Source organism: Paralichthys olivaceus, chromosome 10 (genome assembly GCF_024713975.1).
Source record: "Paralichthys olivaceus isolate ysfri-2021 chromosome 10, ASM2471397v2, whole genome shotgun sequence".
Classification (NCBI taxonomy): domain Eukaryota; kingdom Metazoa; phylum Chordata; class Actinopteri; order Pleuronectiformes; family Paralichthyidae; genus Paralichthys; species Paralichthys olivaceus.
Genome location: NC_091102.1, coordinates 2784491 through 2808954, shown reverse-complemented (window position 1 = coordinate 2808954; position 24464 = coordinate 2784491). Strand labels below are relative to the sequence as shown.

General features: G+C 43.9%; 1 protein-coding gene across 4 annotated transcripts in view; it reads left to right on the top strand.

Moving 5' to 3' along the window:
* Positions 1–22778, top strand: part of satb2 (SATB homeobox 2) — a 38811-nt gene extending 16033 nt beyond the window's left edge. The window contains exons 4-14 of one of the 4 annotated variants that reach the window (XM_069533152.1): positions 2787–2913; positions 4305–4428; positions 5095–5197; positions 7108–7158; positions 7295–7809; positions 9311–9523; positions 9661–9747; positions 10462–10614; positions 12407–12601; positions 20495–20677; positions 20764–22778. In XM_069533152.1, the coding sequence (XP_069389253.1) occupies positions 2787–2913; positions 4305–4428; positions 5095–5197; positions 7108–7158; positions 7295–7809; positions 9311–9523; positions 9661–9747; positions 10462–10614; positions 12407–12601; positions 20495–20677; positions 20764–21264 (2252 nt within the window). In that variant the 3' untranslated portion in view covers positions 21265–22778. Of the gene's footprint in view, positions 1–2786; positions 2914–4304; positions 4429–5094; positions 5198–7107; positions 7159–7294; positions 7882–9310; positions 9524–9660; positions 9748–10461; positions 10615–12406; positions 12602–20473; positions 20678–20763 lie in introns of all 4 variants that reach the window. The other 3 variants (XM_020104562.2, XM_020104561.2, XM_020104560.2) reach the window with 3 other exon arrangements.
* Positions 22779–24464: the final 1686 nt, after the last annotated feature.

Sequence of the window (24464 nt, the reverse complement as noted above, 5' to 3'; positions counted from 1 at the left end):
GCACAGAAACATTCATTTACTGGCCAATAAAAATCATCTGATATGAGCTTTTCACAGACACGTGTATCTGCCGTCATGTGCAGCGAAGTGAGAACTTCTGTTTGTAGAGAAGTTGTTAATTATAAAAACTGAACTTCACGTGTAAACTAAAAACTAAATCCTCTTGTCTTAGAACACATCCGTCACAGTTTGTTCAACACTGACGTGCTGGACTCTCTTTACCTCGATGCTACTATAGATCATCCGGTGGCTTGTGTACAAACCCGCCTCACCATCCTCCTCAGACTTTGCTGCGGTGACGTCTCCTTGTTGCCAGATCCCACCCTGACGGGTTATCAGGAGTTCCCTATTTTTAAATTAAACACACAGTTGTGGATCCATAAATGACAGGAAGTCACCAATAAAAAAGGTTGTTCAACCAAAATAAATCATCAAGTGGGGGATGTGTAAATGTTGAGTTATTAAATATGTGCCGGTTCAGAAGCAGCTTTATTGCACCAGGTAGAACATCGGGGTCGTCTAATAAATGACAGAGGTAACTGGAAAGACAAAACTCAAAATATTCACATTATAAAGTAGTTTATTTACGTACGGGTATTATAATTACTCATGTAAAGACATTTTAAATCACTACAAGTCTTTATGTGTTGTTATTTATCGCCCTAATGAAACAGCAACCAAACCTCATGGCTGCTTATGAGTTGTAGATTAATTATTACACTAATATCTGTTGACAAATACATAACAGTTTGATATAAACTGTGCTTATAACTGCTCTTATGTGAGTTTAAATTAACCGTTAAATTGAAAACCCTTTATAACGTGCGTCTTACCCTAAAGCTGCAAATGTGTTTCGAAGCGAGTTGAACCATCACTTTTCATGAAAACCTTGTTTCAGAATTCTTTGTGTTTATTTGAAGTGTTTCAGAGAAGATGGACACTCCCAGAAAAGACAGCATGACACATATCTATCAGACTTATTGCAGCACGGGACAGTGGGAATATTGTGCGTACGCGTGTATTAGTGTGTCTGTGTGCATACGCATGTGTGTGGGTGTGTGCGAGTGTTGATGGAGTCGGAGACATTAGTGGGTGTTTGTGTACGGATTTGCGTTTGTGCGGATGGGTGCACTCAGACATGAGCCAAGCCACGAGCCGGCCACATGAAAGCGTGTCTCTGGGAGGTGGAATTTTAATGTGGAAATGGGAACAATGATTTCTACTTTTAAATGTGGACAAGAAGCAGAGCCCATTGAAGAGCCGAGCAAAAATGATGGCTCAATTATTAATTCATTTACCATCACACTGTGAGTGTGGGCGTGCGCTTGCATGCGAGCTGGTGCATGTACGTGTCCACGTCTCAGTGTGCCGTCATGTGTCCTCTGTGAGTTTGTGTTTGTCTGCTTATTCACGCGTTTGCTTCCACTCGACTGGGCATTAGCGAAAAATGGTTACGACTTATTTTCAGATGCTGTGGATGCCGCACGCTGACGATAACCAGCAGCATTTTTGTGTTTGTGAGCGAGAACAAAAGAGATGAGAGGAGGAAGGGCTCATTGTTTTCCTTCTGTCATAAAGTCATCTTATAATAGTTATTTTATTCCCGTCTCTTAAAATGTTCCTCATTAAATCGTCGACAAAATAAAAATGTTTTGCGTGTGAAATTCACGTTATTACATGTGTAATATTTTATTTCACATGCTTTGAATTTACAAATATTCCCTCATATAAAACTAAGTAAACTAAGTACATATATTGATGGATAGAACAAGGAACGTTCCATGTGGCTCAGATGAACTAAAATTTATACTGTCGCTGAAATAAAACGGTTTCTGGTTCTGCTTGGTTCTGAAATGCCTCCATGGTGGTCTCTGGTTCCTCTGGGGTTCTTCCCTGCCCTGAGGGGTCCGGTCTATTCCGTTCATACGAGAGAATTAAATGATGCTCCGCCGATGACCAGATAATTAACAACACAGCCCGACTGGAATCAAATATAACTGAGCTCTGAAACCCGGTGGAAGGAAGAAAGACATAAAGGAATAGAAACACTTACAAAAAAGAGAGAAAGAAAAAGATGGGGAAAGATCAGGACGGAGAGGGGAGGATGTGGGGGAGGGGAGATGGGGGAGAGAAGGGGACAGAAAGAGAGAGAGAGGGGGACTCTGCAGGACCCGTCTGGATCTCATTTGGAGGATAGTAATGTGATTAGCTTTGTTTAGTTTTCACAGCTCCAGCCAGTCCCCATAAAGAACCTATATATGTGTGTGTGTCTGAGTGTGTGTGCAGGGGTGGTGTACATGCAGGCTTGTGTGTATTGTTTTGTGTTTGTGAGCTTTTTCTTGCTCTTGAAGAAACGGAACCAGAATTGGTTTGAATCAACAGGGAGAGGTTTCCTGGAGACACACAAAGTTCCGTTCAACGTGTAATCCTGAACATCTCTTGAGCCCGTTGCAGAGTAATCTTCTATCTGCATCGTTTTAAAACCTCCTCAGTCACCTGGCTACAGCTGCAGGAACCTTCTCTCAGACTCCGAGCGCTCAGCTTTCCACCATCACTGTTTAATTGGCTCCACTAATCTCACCGCTTAGAATCAATGACTTGTGCCCCTTGACCGGTCTTGGTGTCAGAATGAATTTGTGTGAGCGTGCAGGCAGGTCTGCAGGGTCCCCAGCAGACTCTCCTCGCTCTGTCCCAACACTTTACACCTGAGAACTGTGTGTTATTGTGTCACGTCAAAATGTTGAAACAAATAAAAAGTGTGTGAAATCGTCCCCGTCTCTGTCCAGGCATCATCAAGGTGGGAAGGTGGAACCCTCTCCCCATCCACTTTCTGACCGACGCTCCGGAGGCTACAGTCGCCGACATGCTGATGGAGGTCTACCACATGGTCACGCTACGTATTCAACTACAAAGGTCAGACCAGTTCAGAAGAAACATTTCTGTTAACGAGAATAAAAGTATTACCTTCTAAATCGGAGGCTTTTACTACTTACTACTACAAAACAACACTGCAGAGTCTGCGTGTCCATATTTTATAGAGTCAGAAATACACCATGAGTAGAAATACTGAAGCGGCAGAGCTCCAGTTAAACTTCATCCATTATCTGTGTCTGTCAGGGAGAGTCAGGAACTCTTAGTTCCTCAGATTAAGTGAAGCAGAGTCTTGATGACGGGATAAAAACAGATAAACTCCACATGAGGGGGTTATTATTGTTACTGTCTCTGCAAATACCGGCCAGGTTTGTTTACGCGTGTATGTGAACGTCGGTGGCAAACGGCAGAGCTTTGGCAAACTTCAGTGTCGGAATGCTGCAAACAGAAAGTTTCTCCAGAACGTCTGAGACAGATTCATGGGCTTCATCTGGGGTTAAAGGAATAGTTTCACTTCTTTTCTTTCTTTTTTTTGTAAAAAAACGATAAAGTCAGTTTCTGGCTGAGAGTAAGATGGGAAACCAGATAACACTTTCATGTCTGGGTATATGAAGCTACAGAAAGCAGCTGATTGGATTAGCTACATGTCCAGAGTTAGCAGCAGTCTCAATAAACTTCAAGCAACTGCCAGCAGCCAGTTTAGTTTAGCGAGACAGGAACCAGGACAAAGCAATGGATCAAATTCAATCAATCGCATTTCATTTGAATAGCACATATTCTCAAATCACAGTTCGTCTCAGAGCGCTTAACGCGGTGTAGCCTGACTTTGTCCACAGGTAATTAAACTAAATTAGCAGCTAATTAACGGATGTGCAACAACTTGTGCTAACCTTTGCTAAACTGTGTTTCCTTTGTGCGGAGCCGGTTTCACCCTTCCCCCCATTTCCTGTATTTAGTTGAAATTATAAGTTGATTAATCGATTGAAAGAAAGTGGATTTACAATAATTTTGATAGGTGATTAAATGCTTTTTAAAGAAACACGTGAGCTCTCAGGTATGAATATTTAAAAGTTTTCTTAACATTTTTGACTTAAAACAAAACATCTGAATATTTCTGACCCACAAGCTTCTTGGATTAATGATGTAAATATTCTCACTAATAACAATACAATGATACAATAATGATAATTATTGGTCGCAGTTACGGTTTTACTAAACTTGTGGAATTTCCTTATACAACAAAGTTATATGATTTTAAATAATCAACTGTAATGCAGAATAAGCATTACATTTGGACACAACATAATTGACATTGAGCTTTTGTGAAGTTTATTTATAACAAGCTCACATTCAATAAAAGAAATGCAGAAATGATATGCGGCAAACCCGGAGCTTCTGGGTAATTTATCTGACTGGTTGTGTGTGGGTTGTAGTTTTTCGAAGCTGGAGGACCTGCCCTGTGAACAGTGGAACCACGCGACCGTCAGGAACGCTCTCAAAGAGCTGCTGAAGGAAATGAACCAAAGCACTCTGGCCAAAGAGTGTCCTCTATCACAGGTGAAGAGTGGAAACACACAATAACACACGATGCACGACTACTTACACCTTCTTATCAACACAGTGACGGTTTGTGACATCTGCTCGCTAGAATGATGAATCGCGCTGTACGCTATTAGTCTCTCTAACTAAAACATCACATGTTCTGGATGAAGACTAAAGGCGGATCTGATGAAATTTAAAAACAATCCTACACTGTATTGATTATTGGTATTGCATTTTAATCAAGTTCCACTCAGCACAAAATTAATCACTGTCTCCTGCTTGATCGTGTTGAACTCCCCAGCTGCATGTTTGGCCTTCCTCTCTTCATAATCATTTGTGTGTGTCAGATCTGTGTGTGTGTGTGTGTGTGTGTGTGTGTCTGTGTGTGTGTGTGTGCACACTGAGTTTAAATGGAGCTCTGGTGGGGGTGTTGATCGCAGCATCAATTGCAAGCATATGTGTGTGTGGCTGGAGATTCCCTTTCTGCACTGTACTGGCTCGAGTTTCCATGGGTGGCTTCCAATCATGATTAATGTTTGTCTATTTCTATAATGTGTGTGTGTGTGTGTGTGTGTGTGTGTGTGTGTGTGTGTGTGTGTGTCATGTGGTTGTTGCGTGAGTGTAAGCATTTCATATTATGTTGGTTGTTAATTATCTTTCCCTTCTCTCTCTCCGCCTCAGAGTATGATCTCCTCCATAGTGAATAGTTCGTACTATGCCAACGTCTCCACTGCCAAATGTCAGGAGTTTGGACGCTGGTACAAGAAGTATAAGAAAATCAAAGGTGAGCAGTGCTGTGGTCTTCACTGTCTTCACTGTCTCCTGACGGGTCTTAAAGTTGACCTGGGGCTCAGGACCCCAACAGAGTGTTGCACAATGATCACTGAGGTAGAACACGATTCTAAAACATTAAAAACTTCTGTATTGAACTTTAAGAAACAATCTGAGGATGGACAATCTGTCTCAACACTGTCCGACTCACGACGGAACGTTAGAGAAAGGATCTAATTCGACACAGCAGAACCAGAGATAACTCCACATAATTCTTCCTTGTTATAACTCGGTGTCTGTATTACCCACAATGCAAGATTCATAAAGATTGTGTTACGTGAGGAGTAGTTAATGAAGCGTGGGGCCTGGAGCCTGAGGCAGCGTCGAGGTGTGAGCTCCTCTTCCTAACTCAAGAATCATCTTTTTTAATCTGTCCTACTCGTGGTCTTCAGGTCTTCACAAAAACCTCTTAAAGCAACTTTTCACTACTTCCACAGACGTGTAATCATGTGTATAATCGATCCCCTTTAAAGGAGACGACATATTTGCATTTACACATATGGTCCGACTAGTGAGATCCGCCTCTTTCCACACAGACTGTTTACCTACAGGCAACCAAAGCTCAAACCTGATAGGTCGAACTAGAAACAGAAACCAAAAGCTTCCAGCCCCCGAATCTCCTCCCTCACCTACAGACTCTGTATGTTCACATGTAGAATCTGTTTACTCCGTTACCACGGACGGGTTGACAGTTACAGACGCGGGGCCCAGAAGGGCAGGGGGGCCCCCCCGGGTTCGAGTCCCTGTTTGAAGTTACCATTTCTGTTTGGGAAATGACTCAAAGTGAAAACAAAGAGACACAAACGACCGCAGAGACAAAAGAAGAAACAACTACAAAAAGATGCAAAACAACCACAGAGATGTCTCTTTGAATCTGTGGCTCCTGCTGCTATGGAGGAGGGATGTGGGCGCTTTTACATGTCTGTGCCCACGGGACTATTGTCTCGTAATTCATTGAGAGCAACACCATAGGAACTGTGCCCCCCCCCCTGAAAAACTGAACTACTTACTGGAGCTACTGAGGGTTTTCTCCCTCAAGTTTGCAGTCGTGGTAAATAAAATATATAATTATCAGAGGCCGGAAACACCACGTTATCGCTCAAACTACAGACCGAGACAGTTTCATAGTCTTCACCACAGACAAGCTGAGAGAACTGAGGTCAATTCTAAATGTGGACGATCAGTTATCAGTTCCATGTTGGTCTTGTTTCTACTGTGGTGCATTTAATGGTGAAATTCCGCTTAACTATAAATTGAAACCTATGCTGTCTCTAATTATTGTAGGATGGCGCTCCCATTAATCACTTCACAAATATGAATCCAGCTTCAGGCATAAAAAAACTGCGAAGACGAGTAGAAGTGAACGTGGTTTTGTTTAAAAGCTGTGATGCCACAATCTAGCGTAGTGGCGAGTTTTACAAGGATTCTATTTCAAATAAAATATTCAGCGACACAATCCTACGACTTTTCTTAAACAAGTCGTCTGTGATGTGTCACGACCGGTTCGTCGACCACATCAGCCCGTCCCGCTCCACCGTCACCTCCCAGGAAGCCGCGCTTTAATCTTCACATTAAAAGGCTGAGGCTGGAGAGGAAGTGAGAGAAGATGAGGTGATGACGGAGTCTGACAGAGGGAGGAGAGTTCGGTTGCGCTCTGCGTTTCCAGCATTAGTTCAGCTCTTCAGCAGGACTCCGCTCCAGATGTCAACACACTCAGAAGGCTCATATCAGACAGCGACACATGTCAGAGTCCTGAAGCTCAGGATACAAAAGTGAATTTATTTTCATTAATGTATCAACTGTTTTTGTGTCTGTATATCTGAAACATCACGATGATGTTTTTCTGTCTGTTTCGTTGAGCAGTCGATTATCTGGAGAAGATGTGGTCTGGACGAGACGCTGCTGACATCAAAAGTAAGAAATCTGATCAGTCTTTCTGACGCCTATTCCTTTCTTCTACAACTTCACACTTATATATATATATATACATATATATACAGTACAATCACTACTTTTACGTAATACTTCTTTCCTCTTCGTTCCTCTGCAGTAGAGAGAGACAACATGGCGGACTTCTGTGTGCTGGGTCAGAGACCACCTCCTCACCTGGCCGGCCTGGCCCAGCTCGGTCACCTGGGAGCCGGTAGTCCACTCCTGAAATCTGGATCTGGAGATCTGTCCTCCCAGCCACTGCAGCAGCCTCCACCTCCCCAGCAGCAGCCCTCGCCCCACGGCCCCCTTCATCACAGCCCTCCTCTGCGCACGGGCCAGGTGCCTCCTCCGCCCCCTCCGCCCCCGCCCGGTAGCCTGCAACCCCTGCTGGGGCCAGGTGGGCTGCTGTCGCCTCAACTGTCCCCGCAGCTGGTACGTCAACAGCTCGCCATGGCCCACCTCATCAACCAGCAGCTAGCCGTAAGCCGCCTGCTGGCCCACCAGCACCCGCAGGCCCTCAACCAGCAGTTCCTCAACCACCCACCCATCCCTCGGGGCTCGTCCAAAGCTGGCGGCGACCATCCAGGGAGCAACCCCTCGGCCGCCGAAGTCTCCTCTGAAATCTACCAGCAGGTCAGAGACGAGCTGAAGAGAGCTAGTGTCTCCCAGGCCGTGTTCGCCCGTGTGGCTTTCAACCGCACACAGGTAGGAAAACAGAGACAGACTGTGGTCAAGACGGTTAGGAGAGCGCAGGGAAAGAGTGACAGAGGGAGAAGAGCGGCGTCAAGGATAGAAAACTCTAGATAGAAGAGATATGTAGATGGATACAGAATTAGCCGATGATAGGAAATCTAAACATGAATACATCACATCCTGTGCCAGGCAAGAATCAAACTATCCACTCACTGCTTGTAACTGCAACACATCAGGTGAGGGTTCATTCTTTCTGACTTGATAGAGATGATGTCACTGATAGGCTAATTTTGTGGTCACCCACCTCATGGTATTTTCAGTGGGATTAGTGGAAACATGGCAGGGTGGCGTGCTGGGTCATTGAGTCTCCATCGCCGCCCTCACAGCCGCACAATTACCTGATGCATTCATGCTGTGCTAAACTTTTTACCATACGCCCCATTAGATCAATGTAATGGCAGTTGGCTCATTGACGTACTGGTAGAGGCCAGGTGTGTGTGTGTGTGTGTGTGTGTGTGTGTGTGTGTGAGAATGTATACATGTGTGTGCCAGCGTTCAGCCCACACGCTTACATTCTTTATCAGAACTCATTTTCAGATTATACAAAACTTTTACTAAACAACACAAGGGTTTCCTGTACAAGTACTGCACTTAGGTACAAATTTGAAGTACTGGAACTTTAATGGAGTATCTTCTGTTAATGCCATTTTATACCACTGCTAACTATTGACTGTTACTTTGACTAGTTAATTAACAGGATATCAAATCTGTAAAGTAACTAGTAAATTGAAGAGTTTATAAAATATGATGCACTGTTGTAGATTAAACCACTCGATTGTATTTAGTGAAATGAAACAATTATTGGATTGATTGATTGTTTGACGTTTGGAAACTATTTTGATCTTCATCTGATCCCTTTTCCTCCAAAAATACAGCCAACAATTAGATTCAATTTCCTGCTTCTTGCTTCTAATGATAAAGGATAAAAAAAAGAGGTATTTTCAATTTACAGATGAAATGGTTGAATCAATGGACTTTAATATGACGGAGTATAGGGCTATAGTGAGGAAAGAAATTCCGGGAAGTCGTAATTTAATGAGATTTATGAAAATGAGGAGACCAAACACTGAGTATTTCATTATTTGTGAAACTTCTATCAAAGTTGAAGTTAAGATGCAACACATTCCTCTTTTTTAAAACAGGTGACATCTTCTGACGACAACAGTTATTCCTTCATTCTTTTCCTTCATGTGGCCCTAAAACTCCATATTAATCTAATCATTTGCTGATCGAGTGTTTAACTTGTTTTTTTAACCGTTAATTTTCATGATTCCTCAAGAAGAAAACGTGAAACCATGCATTGGGATGATCCACTTCAATGCATTAGTTTGCCTGATAGGAACAGAGGGTCATAGTGTAACTGTGTGTTTGTGTTGCTCAGGGTTTGCTGTCAGAGATCCTGAGGAAGGAGGAGGACCCTCGCACAGCCTCACAGTCGCTGCTGGTCAATCTCAAAGCGATGCAGAACTTCCTCAACCTGCCCGAGACCGAGAGAGACCGGATCTACCAGGAGGAGCGAGAGCGAACCATGAACCCTTCAGTCGGCCTCCCTGCCTCCAACTCCTCCAACCCCGGCCCTCCGCGCCTCTCACAGGTTGGTGAACCTTCAGCCGCGCTCCAGCGTCACTTCCCACAGCTTTTCCAAAATGGTTGATTCGATGGTTGATACGAGTAACCATAGAGATTTGAACATTTGATGGTAACATGCCACGTGTCTTTGTGTGTGCATAGAAAGTGTGGGAGAGAAGCTTGGACGACCAGATAACCCCTGATACCTGGGCCTCCATCTGGAAGAACAAGACTAAGATCTCGAACTCGGTGAGTTATCTTCCATCTTCACCTCGCCCTCACCGCAGCACGCAATGCACTTTGTCTTTTTTTTTTTTTTTTGCCATTTATAATGGGACAACAGCTTCAAAGCTATCATAGCAGCATATTGTAAACATAAAGGACATTACACAGTATTTGGAAATGTCTTTCCATGTGCGCAAAACAATTTAGCAATGTCAGTGATAAGAAGCTCCCTCTGATGTCAGGGCAAATGCCCATTCATGGCTCTGGGCGAATGTGCTCGTGATTCTTATTATGTCTATGTAAAATTATCTCAGCATCGTTTACACTGAGGGAATGTAAGCTAGCTGGTCTGTACATGTCTTGTGGACGACTTCAAACACTGTGTATACAAGCCGTCTGAGAGCCAATACATGTTCGCTCAAACAGAAACAACAGAGAACGACAAAAGAAACGGACTTAATGACTTTGATCTGTAAACAAAAGTCATGTGGAGACGTGCTCTGCAGATGTGCGGCCCATGCTCGTACGGCGAACACTGCATGTCTGTTCACGGAGCCTGATCATCAGCTGATAACCTTGACTCATACGTATACACAAGATTTGCTCTCGTGTGTACATCTCTGAGTAGTTTTACGAAACAAATCCTTTGAAATTGCAGCAGAACCCTTAAGTGCCTTTGTGATCGTTGACAGTTGTTACTCACTGTGCAGTAAATCACGCCGTGCTCGTCTCTTCCAGCCCAAGCCGTCCGGTCCGGCCCCCGACCTTCCGCTGAAGCTGGAGTCGCTGGTTAACATCACGTCGGGCGTCTACGATGAAATCCAGCAGGAGATGAAGAGAGCGAAGGTGTCCCAGGCTCTGTTTGCCAAAGTGGCCGCCAACAAGAGTCAGGTGAGGGAGTCACTGTGAGAACAGAAAATATGATGACTTAGATCAGCGTTCACTCACATTTGGATCTGCAACTTCTTTCATCAAGTTTTTTTCCGACCCGATCCTCAGATCGACACTGAATCTCTCTAATAGTCTCTGTGTCTCTCAGATCCCGAGAACCGTTCATCGAATCATCTTCACACACGTGTGTATTGTTAAGGGCCCCGGGACGTGCAGTGTTGAGTTTGGACAAATGATACGTTCAATATTAATAAACTTTGAATAAATAGCTGACCAGCAGCTGCATCTCTGACTCATCATCATGACGAGAACTGATTCTTCAGTTCCGTGGTTCTAAGTCCTGCGTCCAACTTTTGAAAAAACACGTGAGCGAGTCTTTGTGCAGCAGATGTGGAACAGCTTCACGGTCTCTATTTGCTGCAGGTCACTTTGACAGTTTGAGAAATAAAGCTGCGAGCGGCATCACCACAGGTCAAACAAACACCGCATTCCAAACAGACTTTACAACTGTCACTACACTGACGAAGGGTCGGTAACGATTTTAAAATATAATAATAAAATTCAGCACACAACATGATGCCAGGACTATTCATTCAATAAAGATTTTTACAGAACGACGAAGGAACAAACAACACGTTTCTCTCTCTCGTCGGTCCGTCCTTTTCAAACGGGTCCTTCCTTCTTTTTTCTGAAATAGTTTCGATGCTTTCACAGATCAGAGAACTGCAGGTTTAACCTCCACCTGTCAGAGGAATAGAGAGTCAGTATCTACGCAGCCTTCAGCTCCGCACGGCTGCTTCTGAAGCACGATTACTCTTGATGCACAGTGATACTTGAAGCACCTAAATAAAGACATTCATATTTATTTTTATTTTCTCTTGGTTTGTGTTACGGCAGCTTGAGACTCCTCCTCCTCTCTCTAAACCTAATACATGTTTGTTTCCCTCCTCGGGCTGAAATCAAGAACTGAATTAAAAAGAAAATGTGGAGAAACAAAAACTCTTCACAGATTAAATCTGTATTGAACAAGAACAAATCTCAGGAGGCGACGGGAGCTGAACTTAATCCCTTCATTTACGAATTGCATTCATTCAAACTTGTGTCACACGGTCGAGTGTGTCAGGACAGTAGCATGTGGCCGAGGGTGCCAGGTGTGTGTTAAATATGTGCATCCTGTATACAGTATGTGTGTGCGGTCTGCGTGGTCTCCCAGGTCGGTGGGTCCGGGGGTGGCTCGGGGTCACGGCTCAGTGCACCCATCTGCTGCAGCTGGCCACAAGGACGGAGAGCGACGGAGAGGGAGAGATGATCAGGCTATTATCGGTGCATGCTGCCCGAGGTGGCTGGTTGAACACAACAGCTGGTGTCACAAACCGAACCAGTCTAGCAGATATAATCAAATCTCCTCCATCTACCCCCCCCCCCCCCCCAATCAGCCCCAACCCCCATCTTCCTCTGCGACATTCACCTCACGCACTTCCAACTTGCTAATTTCAATTCTGCTCTCGATACTTTATCTCCTCACAATTCACAGGTTTTCTTTATGTACCTAAAATTATTTTTTTCTGGTGGGTTAAGTTTCTGTTCTTAGACTCCGCGGCTGTAAGGGTTCCCTAAAACAAGAAATACAAAGACGGCCCCTGGCGATATTCTCTCCTCAAAATTTCATGGAAATCTGTCCGGTAGTTTTTGTGTAACCTTCTAACACAGATGAAAACACCTCGGTGAAGTTGATTATCCCTTAAACATCTGCCTGTTTGTGAACCCACCTGCTTTCCGTGTCCTCTTCCAGGGTTGGCTGTGCGAGCTGCTGCGGTGGAAGGAGAACCCCAGCCCGGAGAACCGCACGCTGTGGGAGAACCTGTGCACCATCCGGAGGTTCCTGGCGCTGCCGCAGGCCGACAGAGACCTGGCGTACGAGGAGGAGTCCAGACACCATCACTCCGAGAGGCTGCACACCGTCCTCCACCTGCCGCAGGACACACAGGTAAAACCAGATATTCACTACATGACCCTCACAAGTATTTTCACTTTACTTTTCCAGAACTACCTGACAGCTTTATTCAGATCTGAAAAATTGGAAAACTTTTGTTTGACAATCAGAATTGATTGACAGATTAATTAGCAACTGCCTTTAAAGTTATTCAGCCAATTTTTATTCTTTCTCTTCATATATTTTAAGATTTCCTGCTTTTCTCTCCGATAACTTTTATTAGCTGAAATTTAGTTTTAATGAACAATTCTGAGGTTTGGACAGTTGGTTGCAAAGGGTGGCATTTACAGACCAAACAATCAATCACTGAGTCAAGTAAGGATTTATCAAATAATAATAATATTATTTACATATGAAATCAACTATAATGGTAAAATGCTGCTCACACATTAGTGTAATAATCAACCCTAACCCTATAAAAACACCAGTTACAGTTAAAAATGAATCTGCTTTGAGTGGGAATAAAGTACATCTACAGTCTAATATTAGTACTTTAATTGACGTATAAAGTTTATCACCAGTTCATCGTGATTTCTGTTTTGATTTTTGCTTCAGATTAAAAGTTCTCTGGTGTTTAAGTAGCACAGGTTTGTACACAGGTTGAGCGTTCACCTCCCACACGTACAGACACACAGTCGTGCTTCCACCGACTGAGTGAAAGAAGTGTGGAACTGGTTCTCCTCCCTCACAGACCACACCTGTCATTACTGTTTACTTATTATATTCATTTCGTGTCCAGCGGCGTTTGATCTCGTTGTGTGTGCACATGTGTTTGTGTGTCTGTGCCCCAGTGGAGCGCAGAGTAAACAGAGTTGCTGGGTGGTGTGGCACAAGAGGAAATGCCCCATTAGTTTTTGAGGACGGAGGCAGAGGGAGGCAGGAGATCGATGCAGGAAACTCACTGATGTGCTGGCCTCTTTCATTAACTGTCCATAATGAACCCACCCTGTCTGTCTCTCTCTGACTTTTTACTGCCCCACAGCTGTAAAGATAAAACCTTATCTACTACTGATCAGAAGCTGCAGATACAGCAGAAATATAAATATGAACAATAGTTTTACTCATAGTCATAGTTTTTATTTTATTGCTGTGCTGCACATTTGTTTTTAATTTGAGGACGTTAACAGTTTTATAGACAGTCTCACTGAAACAATCAAATTAAGCTACATGAATAAAATGATAATTATCTAATAAATACAATATTAACTGTTGATAGATGTTGAACTAGCGACAACATCTCAGACCAAAACTAGAAGAGAACTCTGTGAGCACATAACTGACCTGGCCTCTTTATCAGCATTTTGAAAATAAACGTATTGAGATTAAATACATCTGGATCATTATCCGGATCGCAAGAAATGTCAACTGTTCATAGATATTAACACTTTACATGTGTCCGGTGAAGATTCGTGAGTTATTTCTCGAGAAATTTAACAAAAATGTGGAAAAACACTCCATTTCGTAATGTTACGGAAAGTGAAAAAAGAATTCCTGGATTTGCACCAAAATGAAATGAGTGTTTGCAATGTGGGAAATTCTCATGTTTATTTGAGCTGTTCCTTTAAATCCAATGAGTCCAGATCAACGACAGCGGAATGTGTCACTGTCCGACTCCTGATTGACGGAGCAGAGGTCAAAGGTCAGGATGAGACGCTGCTCACGTACATTGAAGCCTGGTGGGTTTGAGCCTATAGAGACGGCCTCTCTTAACCACCACCGCCCCCCCCCAGTGCAAACCTATTATATACCACATATAGTATATTCCATATGTCATAAATCAAAACCAGGCAAAAGCTGAAACTTCGACACAGATCGCAGAGGTTGTTTTTTGTGGCTCCGCCCACCTCCACTCCACCGCCAAGTAATTTTATTCTTTATTTAAACCGTTCAGCTCAGAGCTGTGTATTAAAAGGCTGATGGGAAGTCGGGGAGGAAGCTGTGGTGGCACCATTAACACATTCCTCTGCTCCTCTCGCACTAAAAGACTAAAAATAAAGTTTAACCTCATAACGCCCATGTTGTAACCCCCCCCCCCACCCCACCCACATCGAGAGACACGGGGAGATGAACTGTGGCGAAACGCTGGTGATTTATTAATGGGAAATGAGGTGTGTGTGTGTGTGTGTGTGTGTTTGTGTGTGTGTGTGTGTGTGTGTGTGTGTGTGAGACTGTCTTCAGGACCCCCCCGCCCCCCGTCTCAGATGAAGCCCCCACCAACCTCAGGCTCCAGCCGGCCTGCCACCACAGACCACACATGTGTCCCATCTGCCGCACATACACACAATCTCACACTGATAGTCAGTAATCTGAGCGCTCTTTTGTGTTTGGACAATAAGAGGCTTTCTAAAACTGTAACAACCGACCACATGAAACATGAATGTGTGTGTGTGTCTGTGTGTGTCTTTGTGGACTGGACACTATGTGCTGTACAGTAGCGTGAGACATTTCTGCATGCCAGGGGCTCTGGGAGATCTCTGACTGTGTCTATTAAATCTGCAGGTGCTGTGTGTGTGTGTGTGTGTGTGTGTGTGTGTGTGTGTGTGTTCATGTCAGCAGCATCACATTTCTTCATGACTGACACGGTCCTGGTGCTCGCTCCACAGCTCTTATTCATACGGCTTTAGCAGTTAAGTGCGTCCCACAGCTAATTTGGCAGAGTCTGCCCTTATAAATTATTTCTTTATTGTTTTTGCTAAATTGATTTCTGCTGCAAGTCAAGGGTGTGTGTGTGTGTGTGTGTGTGTGTGTGACCGCTCGCCGTGGCTGAGACCCCAGGAGTGGTGGACTAGAACAAGTAGTAACAACGACAGCCCTCGTCCTCTCGTCCTCTGTCTTTGTGTCTCTCCTCAGTTAAAAAGGTGCTTCACTGGCCTCGCATACAAAAGGTGCAGCAACAAATCGCTGCTGTCAAAACATTTCAATCCTCAGCGGACGCCTCTGAAGTGTGTTAATGTTACAGCGAGGAAAGAAGAGAGTTGTCTCTCGAAGGAGGATTATGAGCTGTTATATAAAGTTACGCTACGACCATCGTCTGTATTTGAAAATGGACGTAGACTCCGGCTCTGGCAAGTGAAGCTAATGCTTAAGTGCCTGAAACCTGTCTTCTCTCCATTGCCCAGCAGGGGGCGACTCCACTGGTTATTTCTATAGTAGTCTATGAGGCATTGACTCTTCTTCTCACTGGATTAATAACATCGGAAAACATTTTACGTCTCAATCTCTAGTTTCAAGTTTTCTTCAATACAGCTGATGTTCATTTTGTAAATCATGATCCATTTAGAGTCAAGTAGACCATAAATCACCGTGTGCAGCGGGGGCGTGGACACCACAGTGTTATGGTTCATGTTCTCGGTCAGGACAAAATGTCAACCTCGACGCTTCAATAATTACAAAATATCTGTGATTTCCACGTCCACAAAACTGAGAGCAGCCGAGCAGAGGCTGAGACGTTCCGACCGGATCGAGCTTCGACTCCCCCGGCTCTAAATCTTTCTCTGACGCAGGCTGTGAAACGCCACACCCCTCGTTACAACAGCGTTCTGTTAAAAAAGTCTCCGAGCACAATCCAGGACACCCCCCCCCCGATGACATCATCATCACGCACTATTCTCGGAACCCTCCATCCAGAACCACCAGTTTTCACCAGCTCAGCAGAACCTCAGTGATCAGGTCCAACAGCTGGAAGAGTCACCAGTTATCTATTGAGTGAACGTTGTGGTTTTAATCTCAAGAGAGTGTTAGATTCAAAAAATATAGTGCGATCATTTTTAATATCATTTTAATGCCCAGCCTCAAATGTAATAACCATTGTTTGCAGCCGTGACATGAGATGATGGAAGAGTAAAAATATTCTTTCTCTGTTATTCTATTGTTTTTAACGATTATCCATAATTTGTTTGTCATCTTCATTCGTCTCCGTTGAGAGGAGGCGGAAGAGTCTCTCTCTCTCTCTCTCTCTCTCTCTCTCTCTCTCTCTCTGTTTCTACATCCCGGTGGCCTCGTACTCCCTGTAGCAGGGTGGAGTTTGGGCTTTTTGGCGAACCACAATTAAGTTAATTGTTTAATTGCAGATAAATGGAATGAATACCACACACACTGTTTGAATGAAAAAAATATGCAACAGCTCGAGTGTACACACACACACACACACACACACACACACACACACACACACACTTAGAATGTGCTGTGCTCCCAGCTCGCCTCAATAACATTACGTGTGTACAGTATTTCATCAATGACGCATTATTATATACAAAAAAAAAATTAAAATAAAAAAACTGTCACTGTGCAGTGACTCATTTACTCCCTCAGCCTGGATCCAGTCCTCCAGAGTCACAGTCACACACACTTCAACTGAGTGAAGGAACGAGGGACCGAGAGAAAGAGAAAATAAAAACATATCTCGCTGATTAACAGGAAAGGTGAAGTCATGCACAAAACTGAGAGAAAAGTTTTTTTTTTTTTCTTCATTACATATTTATCTCTGTGTTAATGGTGTCTCCAGGGGTCACACACACACACACACACACACACACACACACACACACACACACACACACACACACACACACACACACACACACACACACACACACACACACACACACATATACACACACACAGCAAAACACACACAGAAAGAAAAAGAGAGAGAGAGGGTTTAGGGGCCCAGGAGGACCAGAGCTCATTAAGGAGAAGATGAATATTTCATGTTCTATAATTCTTTCATAGTTCTGCGTCGCAATTTGCCTTGATTTACGTTTAAAAGAAAACTTTTTCATTTTACTGCAGTGCACTCACGGCACTGCCAGGAGAGAGAGAGAGAGAGAGAGAGAGAGAGAGAAAAGAAAGGGTGAGATGGAAAGAAGGGAAGAAAATAAAAGAGCAGAAGTTTTTCAGGAATATTGAATCATGCCACGAGAAGAGCCGGCCCGGCCGCAGGGCTCCAGTGCTTGTGGTTTTGGGAGAGCGGGGCTGTATTGTGTTGCTCTGAAGTGACATGGAGTCTCTTCCAAAAGACGCGTAACGGTCAGAGATGAGGAGGAGTTAGAGGAGGTGAAGGTTCTTTTTACATCACATTCTTCACTTGTCCAGAATCAAACAGAGATTCTGTCAGTGCAACAGTTTTTTTAAAATGTGAAATATATAGAAAAGAAATAATAGAATAGAATCAATCTTAAGCGTTTGAAACAAATATTCATTTACATTACTTAGTGAAAGTATCACGGCCACTTTTAACAATCCTACTTATATTTCAACATATATTTATATTCAGGTTATTATTGTAAAATGCTCCAATGTTCAGAAAACACATCAGTGTCCTCAGACTGTCCATTGCTGCAGCTCCTCTTTTCAGCCTCTGTCTCAAACACTTCGTCCAGTCCTCTAAATCTTAAGCCTTATTTTTTTAATCAAGATAAATTTTGGTGAGATCAGGGATCATCTGAACATTTAAAGGGGAAATGACGCTTTCATGAAAGTGACAGCAGCTCATATATCTGAGATGTGAAACAGGTTCCGCAAAAAAAAAGAATCTGAGAACCACTGGTTAAAGCAAAGGGACGGAGGAGGCAGAGAAGACTGGAGGTGTAAAAAGCGGGACAGGCAGGGGTGAGGAGGAGCTGAGGGGAGGAAGGTGGAGGACGTAGGGAGGTGGACGGGGGAGGTGGGGGGGGCTACTGGCATCCGCCTTTCTGTGGGCTGATTTGGACGTGGAGCCATGTTGGCAGAGGCCCACTTCATTAGTGTCCTGATGCATTAGACCTGAGTGGAGGAAAGAGAAAGAAGGAGAAGACAATAAAAACAGGGGGAGATTTGTATTGAAGAAGAGGAGGAAGGGAGGGAGGGGGAGGGAGAGAGAGAGAGAGAGAGAGACGAGGAGATAAAGTCTGAGTCCAGCCCTGTGTGTTTGGCTCTGCTCTCTAACATCATCATTAGTACATGAGGGAGACCAGGCCCCGCCGTCCAAGTGTGCATGTGTGTGTGGCGATTGATCCAAGAGTCCTCGCTGTCAGCCCGAGTAAGAGAAGAAATGATGAAGCTCTGTGAATGGAGAGAGAGAGAGAGAGAGAGAGAGAGAGAGGGGGGGGGGGGGCTGTGTGTGCTGGGAGGGGGTGGAGACGAGAGGTTTTGCAATCCCCTCCACGATTTACCCACAATTTAGTTATTAAGTGTCTCAGTGAGATTGTTGGGGGGGGATGTTTGTGGCTGTGTGGTCCTCATTAGGACAGGGGTTCATATCTTTTCTCCATGTCAGTGACTCTCTCTCTCTCTCTCTCTCTCTACCGTCTTCTCTCAATATCTAAAACCGTCACGTGGAAGAAACAGAAGATTCAGCGGAGGGAGAGAGAAAAATGACACACACAAAAAAAAAAAAAAAAAAAAAAGGGGAAAAACCTCCTGAATTCCTGTAAATTGGTTTCTCTCCCCTCCTCGCCTCACCCAGGAAAATAAAGCCCCTGCAAATAAAATCGCAGCAATTTCATGGTCTGGCCTGCCCTCAGTATTATTTAAGTAATACCCTGTTATTATTGAAGAGAGGGAGAGAAAAGCGAATGACTATTATCTTTATGTGGGTCCTTTAATTTTAATGCGCCACAGATTTATAGCTGGGCATTCCAGTGGGGAGGCCCCTCCCTGCTCTTAAAGCGAGCGGGCGGGACACGACCGCAACGCTCTCACAACAGCCACTACCTCCTGACAAACAACCAGAGTCCCCACTTTCCCTCCCAACACTTCAGCCTCCTCGCTGCTGTCACACAGACACGCCGCTGACGGCCCCACCCATCACAGGAACAAATGCATTTCTCCTCCTTCACTCGTTATTTAAAAACCTCACACCTTCGTGAGAGGTCCAAAAAAAGAGCGTGAAAAAATAAAAAAATGTGCTTCCTGCTTCCTTCCATCAAGTTACCTGATAACTAATCCAGTGGTTTTCTGCTAAATAACAGACAGACGAAGACAAAACCTCGTTGACTCACGCTCTCCTGCAGATTGCTGGTTCTTGACGTGAAATCAATTTAGTTGTTTTTGAATAATCCTGCTTGAAAACAAACGGGGGGTAAAAAATAAAAAAAACCTTTCTGCCACTATTTGAATTCAGGTTATTTTAATTCTTGTCTCGTAAACGATGAATGTAAAAGATTAAAAATAAAGATATGAGCATAACAACTTAAGTCATAAACAAATAAACAACTTATTTTTGCTTTTAGAAAGTAAATAAACACTTTTTTTTCGGTGTGTAACCTGCACTCCTCGAACAGATTTTCAGCTTCATTCACTTTTTCCTGCTGTTTTCTCCCCCCCCCCCTCCCCCCCTCTACCATTAGAGCCACAGCCTGTCTGAGGAATTTAATGGTTAAATAGTGATGAGGTGTCATAAGTTGGTAAATAAGACACTTCCTGGCAGACAGGTGGTTGGCGTTTTACTAGAGCTAATCTTACACACATTAGGTCAAAGGTATAGTGGACACACACACACACACACACACAGTTTGAATGGCACGCAGCCTTGGAGCAGGTTAATAGACTGTGACATTCCGTCAGCTGTGAAACACTTGTTCTCACCCTCGGCTGACCCGCAGCCCTGGCTACTGTGTGCTGCAATGGGTTACTGGTTGTTTTATTAGATGTGTTGCATCAGACAAGGTTACTGTCATTCACAAATGATACTCAGGACTTAATATTTGATTCCGGGTGGAAGATTAAAGAATCATTTGACGCCCTGGACTGACTAGAAACCACACATGTTTCCATATGTTGAAATTAAAATATGAAACAAGGTTGTTATTCAATTCGTTATGTTGTTTAAAATGAATTCCTTGCAGCGGTCTTGATCAGGGGTCACTGTGCCCCATTAATCAGCTCTTTTGTCTTTCCCGTCAGGCACTTCACAGGCCACCCCCGGTCCCGATGAAGGAGCACCGCCTGTCCCCGATGCGAGAGGAACCGCTATCTGCCCCAGGGAACGAGGAGGGCTCACAGAACGTGGGAGCAGGAGGGGCGGGCGGGTGTCCTGGCTCTGTTGGTAGTGCTGGGAGCAACAAGAAGCCACGATCACGCACTAAGGTAGAGTCTCTTATTGTTTTCTCTGCTCAGGACCCATAAAGTGAAAGCATCTTATTAATCTATCTGTCTTTCCTGAATCCTGTTAGATTTCCCTGGAGGCCCTGGGTATCCTGCAGAGCTTCATCCAAGATGTCGGCCTGTATCCAGACCAGGAGGCCATCCACACCCTGTCGGCTCAGCTCGACCTGCCCAAACACACCATCATCAAGTTCTTCCAGAACCAGCGCTACCACGTGAAGCACCACGGCCGCCTCAAGGAGCTGTGTGAGGGGGCTACCGCCAGCGGAGGTGTGGACGTCAGCGAGTACAGAGAAGAAGAGTTGCTGTCGGGCTCAGAGGACCCAGAGTCCAGTGAGGATGGAGCTGAGGACATCTACCAGTCCACAGAGGGTAATGGTGGGAGCACAGGAGGCCTGAACCAGCCTTCAGCATCCTCCGGCTCCAGCACCAGCTCCGGCCAGTCATCCTCAGGAGCCACCGTGGCTCAGGAGGAGAGCAAGGACAAGGGACACAGCCGGCCAGGGGGCAACATGGCCCCCGGGAGCTCCTCATCCAGTCCTAGAGAGCAGGCTGACTACCAGAGGTAGAGACTGACAAACAGAGAGGAGAGGCCAGGAGAAAAGAGAGAGGGAGGAGAATCTACAATGCAGAACTGAGGAACTGGAATCAAACTGATGGAATATGGCTGCACAGAAACTGTATGAGACATAAATGTCTCTGTAGGTACACATCAAGCAAGAAAACCATTAGACTGAAATACTGCGACCAGACAGACTCTTTATCGTGACAATCCCAGACAGACATCTGTGAAAACCTGATTTATGGAGTGAAATTACCTCAGCCAAAGACAGCAGGTTCGCAGAGTGCTGTGCCACGGCGTAACTGTGAAACAGCTTTTCCACAAACGTTTGAACCATTCACTCCAGGGTTTCATTAGCAGGTGAGACTACTGCTGTTCAGGCCTCCGACCGACAAAACAGGCACAAACACCAAACCCACAGAACTTTCTATGAATCAACCAGTCGTCAGAAGAGAAATTGTCCCTGCTCCTCCTCTCTAACGTCCGAGCACAGTCCCATACAGGACGTTAAGTCCACATGTGCTGATTGACATTTGATTGACTGGATCCCGGGGTCCTCTCGGACCTCTGCAATCCTACGAATCCTCAGGACACACACTGATGTTGCTAAATGCTGTCGCCTGCCGCGGACTTGCCCTTCACCTTGCAGCTTCGTTTCATAGTGGAGGAAAAAAAAGAAAAAAAAAAGTAATAAAAGGGGAAACGACCACCTGACGTCCCGCCCTCATCTCACCGTCACACTCCAGAGTCACTACCAGTCCTATCAAGCACTTACTGTTCACAAAGACACTGATGTATTGTGGATGTGATGACCTCTGTCCTCCCTCAGCGGACAGTCTGGCAGGAGGACAGTGGACGGAAATCCAGAGGATGTGGCGTGTAGGGACACTCGGGGCTCTGAACCCTCGCCTGGCACCGCCCGCATACGTGTGGCGAGAAAAAAATGTCCAGAAAGCGAGGACAGAGTGGAGATTCAGCAACCAAACAATCAGTCACTTTATGTGCGGTCGTCCACCCCTTCCACTCTTCCTCTCTCGCTCTCCTCCTTTTCCTCTCTCTAATTGGTGCCCACGGTCTTGTGTTTCACCACACCTACCCGCACTTAAACTTCACCAACCCTATTTATTGCTATCTTTATCCATGATTATTATTATCATTATTGTTATTATTGTTGTTATTATGGTTAGAATTGCTGTCATCCTGTGCTATTTTTAGGTTTTATTTCCATGGTTTTTAAATATTGGTTTTCAGAACTGGGCGGTTGTTTGGGTAACAAGAGACATTAAGAGCACGCTGCCCTAAAAGACGACGACGACGAAGAAGAAGAGGAGGAGGAGGAGGAGGAGCGGAGAGTGGAAGAAAATTAAAAAAGAAGCAGTTACTGAGTGTTCCTGGGTAAAAAAAAAAAAAAAGTCAAAAAATGTCATGCTGTATTCTGCCAGTTTTTTATTATTCATTTTCCCAAAACTAGTAAATAACTTGTTGAAAAGAGCAAAAGTTGAATAAAAAAGCGAAACTGTGCTTTTTTTTGGGGTTTTTGCTGCAGTTGACGACAATCTAATTTTTTGAGCCATTAAAGAAAAGTGGCAGGTTTGACTCTGTTCCTCACTTTTTAATGTCTGTAAATTAATTTAGGGATTAATTATTTTATTATTATTATTGGTATACTTTTATTTCTTATTTTGCTGAGTAACTTGTTTGAGTCTTTGAGCCACTTTGGAGAAGGTTGATGTTTTTATTCTCTTTCGTCCGGACAACTCAGTGAAGTCGGTTCATTTCAGTGTCAGGAAATTTAAATCACAAGAGTATTTAAAAAAAAAAAAGAAAAAAAAGAAATCCAAACTGTTTTATTTCTTTTCTCGTGTCCGGTGCAGTTGTGTGTAAGTGTCTGTATCGATGTCTGCGGAAGGACGGCGTGTGGCCGGACTCTCCTGATCGGCTGCTACACTCTAAACAGATTATTACTCCGATCACTGCGTAAGATTAACTGTGCTTTTTCTGTATGACAGGAATCAGGGTTTGACTCAAATACAGTTCCTACGAAAACTTAATTCATCCAGTGTTGAAGTGAATTAAAATTTGTGAATTCCCAAATTCCCTGCTTTTTATTTCACTTTCATGGACACACACACACACACACACAAACACTCACACACACACACACTTGTACCTGGGCCAAGTCGTCGTCCAAGCCAATCAATTACAGGTCTGTGTAAAGGGCTGAGGTTTCTAATAAATGTATGGAGAGTGACAGTAATTCACACAGAAATGCAGACTACGTCCACACCAACACATTTTACTTTTACAACACGTCTGTCGCTACATTTACGTTTGGCATTCACACCCACTCCTGAGTTCTTAATCCTCTAAACTGAGGATTTTGGAAACGCTTTCACGTTTTTAAAAAAACTTGACTTTCCACAGTGGCGTTGCAGAAATCCCTGCTTTTACTTTTAACGATCGTTGGTTCGTCTTCGCTGAATTTTATGTAACTAAGAAACTTCAGAGTAGATGATCTACCTCCCATTTACACCACATGACCACTGCACGTGATGTGATATATACGTTTTTACATAAATCTCAGTTTTACAGAGATTGTTTCAGTTAATGATCGAACTCAACCTATCCACTTTTTCTTCAGAGTAATTTCTGTACTCAGACGCTTTACTTAAGTAAAAGCAGTTGTGTATCAGTGTAAAACTGAGTTATTACAGTTAAAGTCCTGTAATCTGCAAAGTACATAAAGGTGGTGGAGTAAAAACGTTAATATTTCCATCTGTAATGAAGTACAAAGTAAATGCAGTAGTACAAGCATTTTAAAATTGTACTGAAGTACTGCAGTAGAGTAAAAGTACCAATCTTGAGCAGTGGACGTATAAAGTCCTGGAAGAGAAATTCATTGGTTCAACAAAAATGTCAAATTCTGGCGATTCAGGTCAAATCCTCGTTGAGCAGTAATTATTCTATATTTTTCTTAACGGTCAACACATGAACAGACAAAGAGCTGCATGGTTTAGTTTGTGGTAAACGTTTCTCAAACAGGAAGAAGTCGTTCATTTGTTCTACAGCAGATCTGATATATTTAAAGCAGCAGGGCAGCGTGGAGTCGATTTAAAATAAAGTAAAATATGTGTTTTTAACTGTTTTGGGAACACAATGGAGCTCTGTGGCTTTGGTTTCACAATAATTACCACGATAGGACTAATT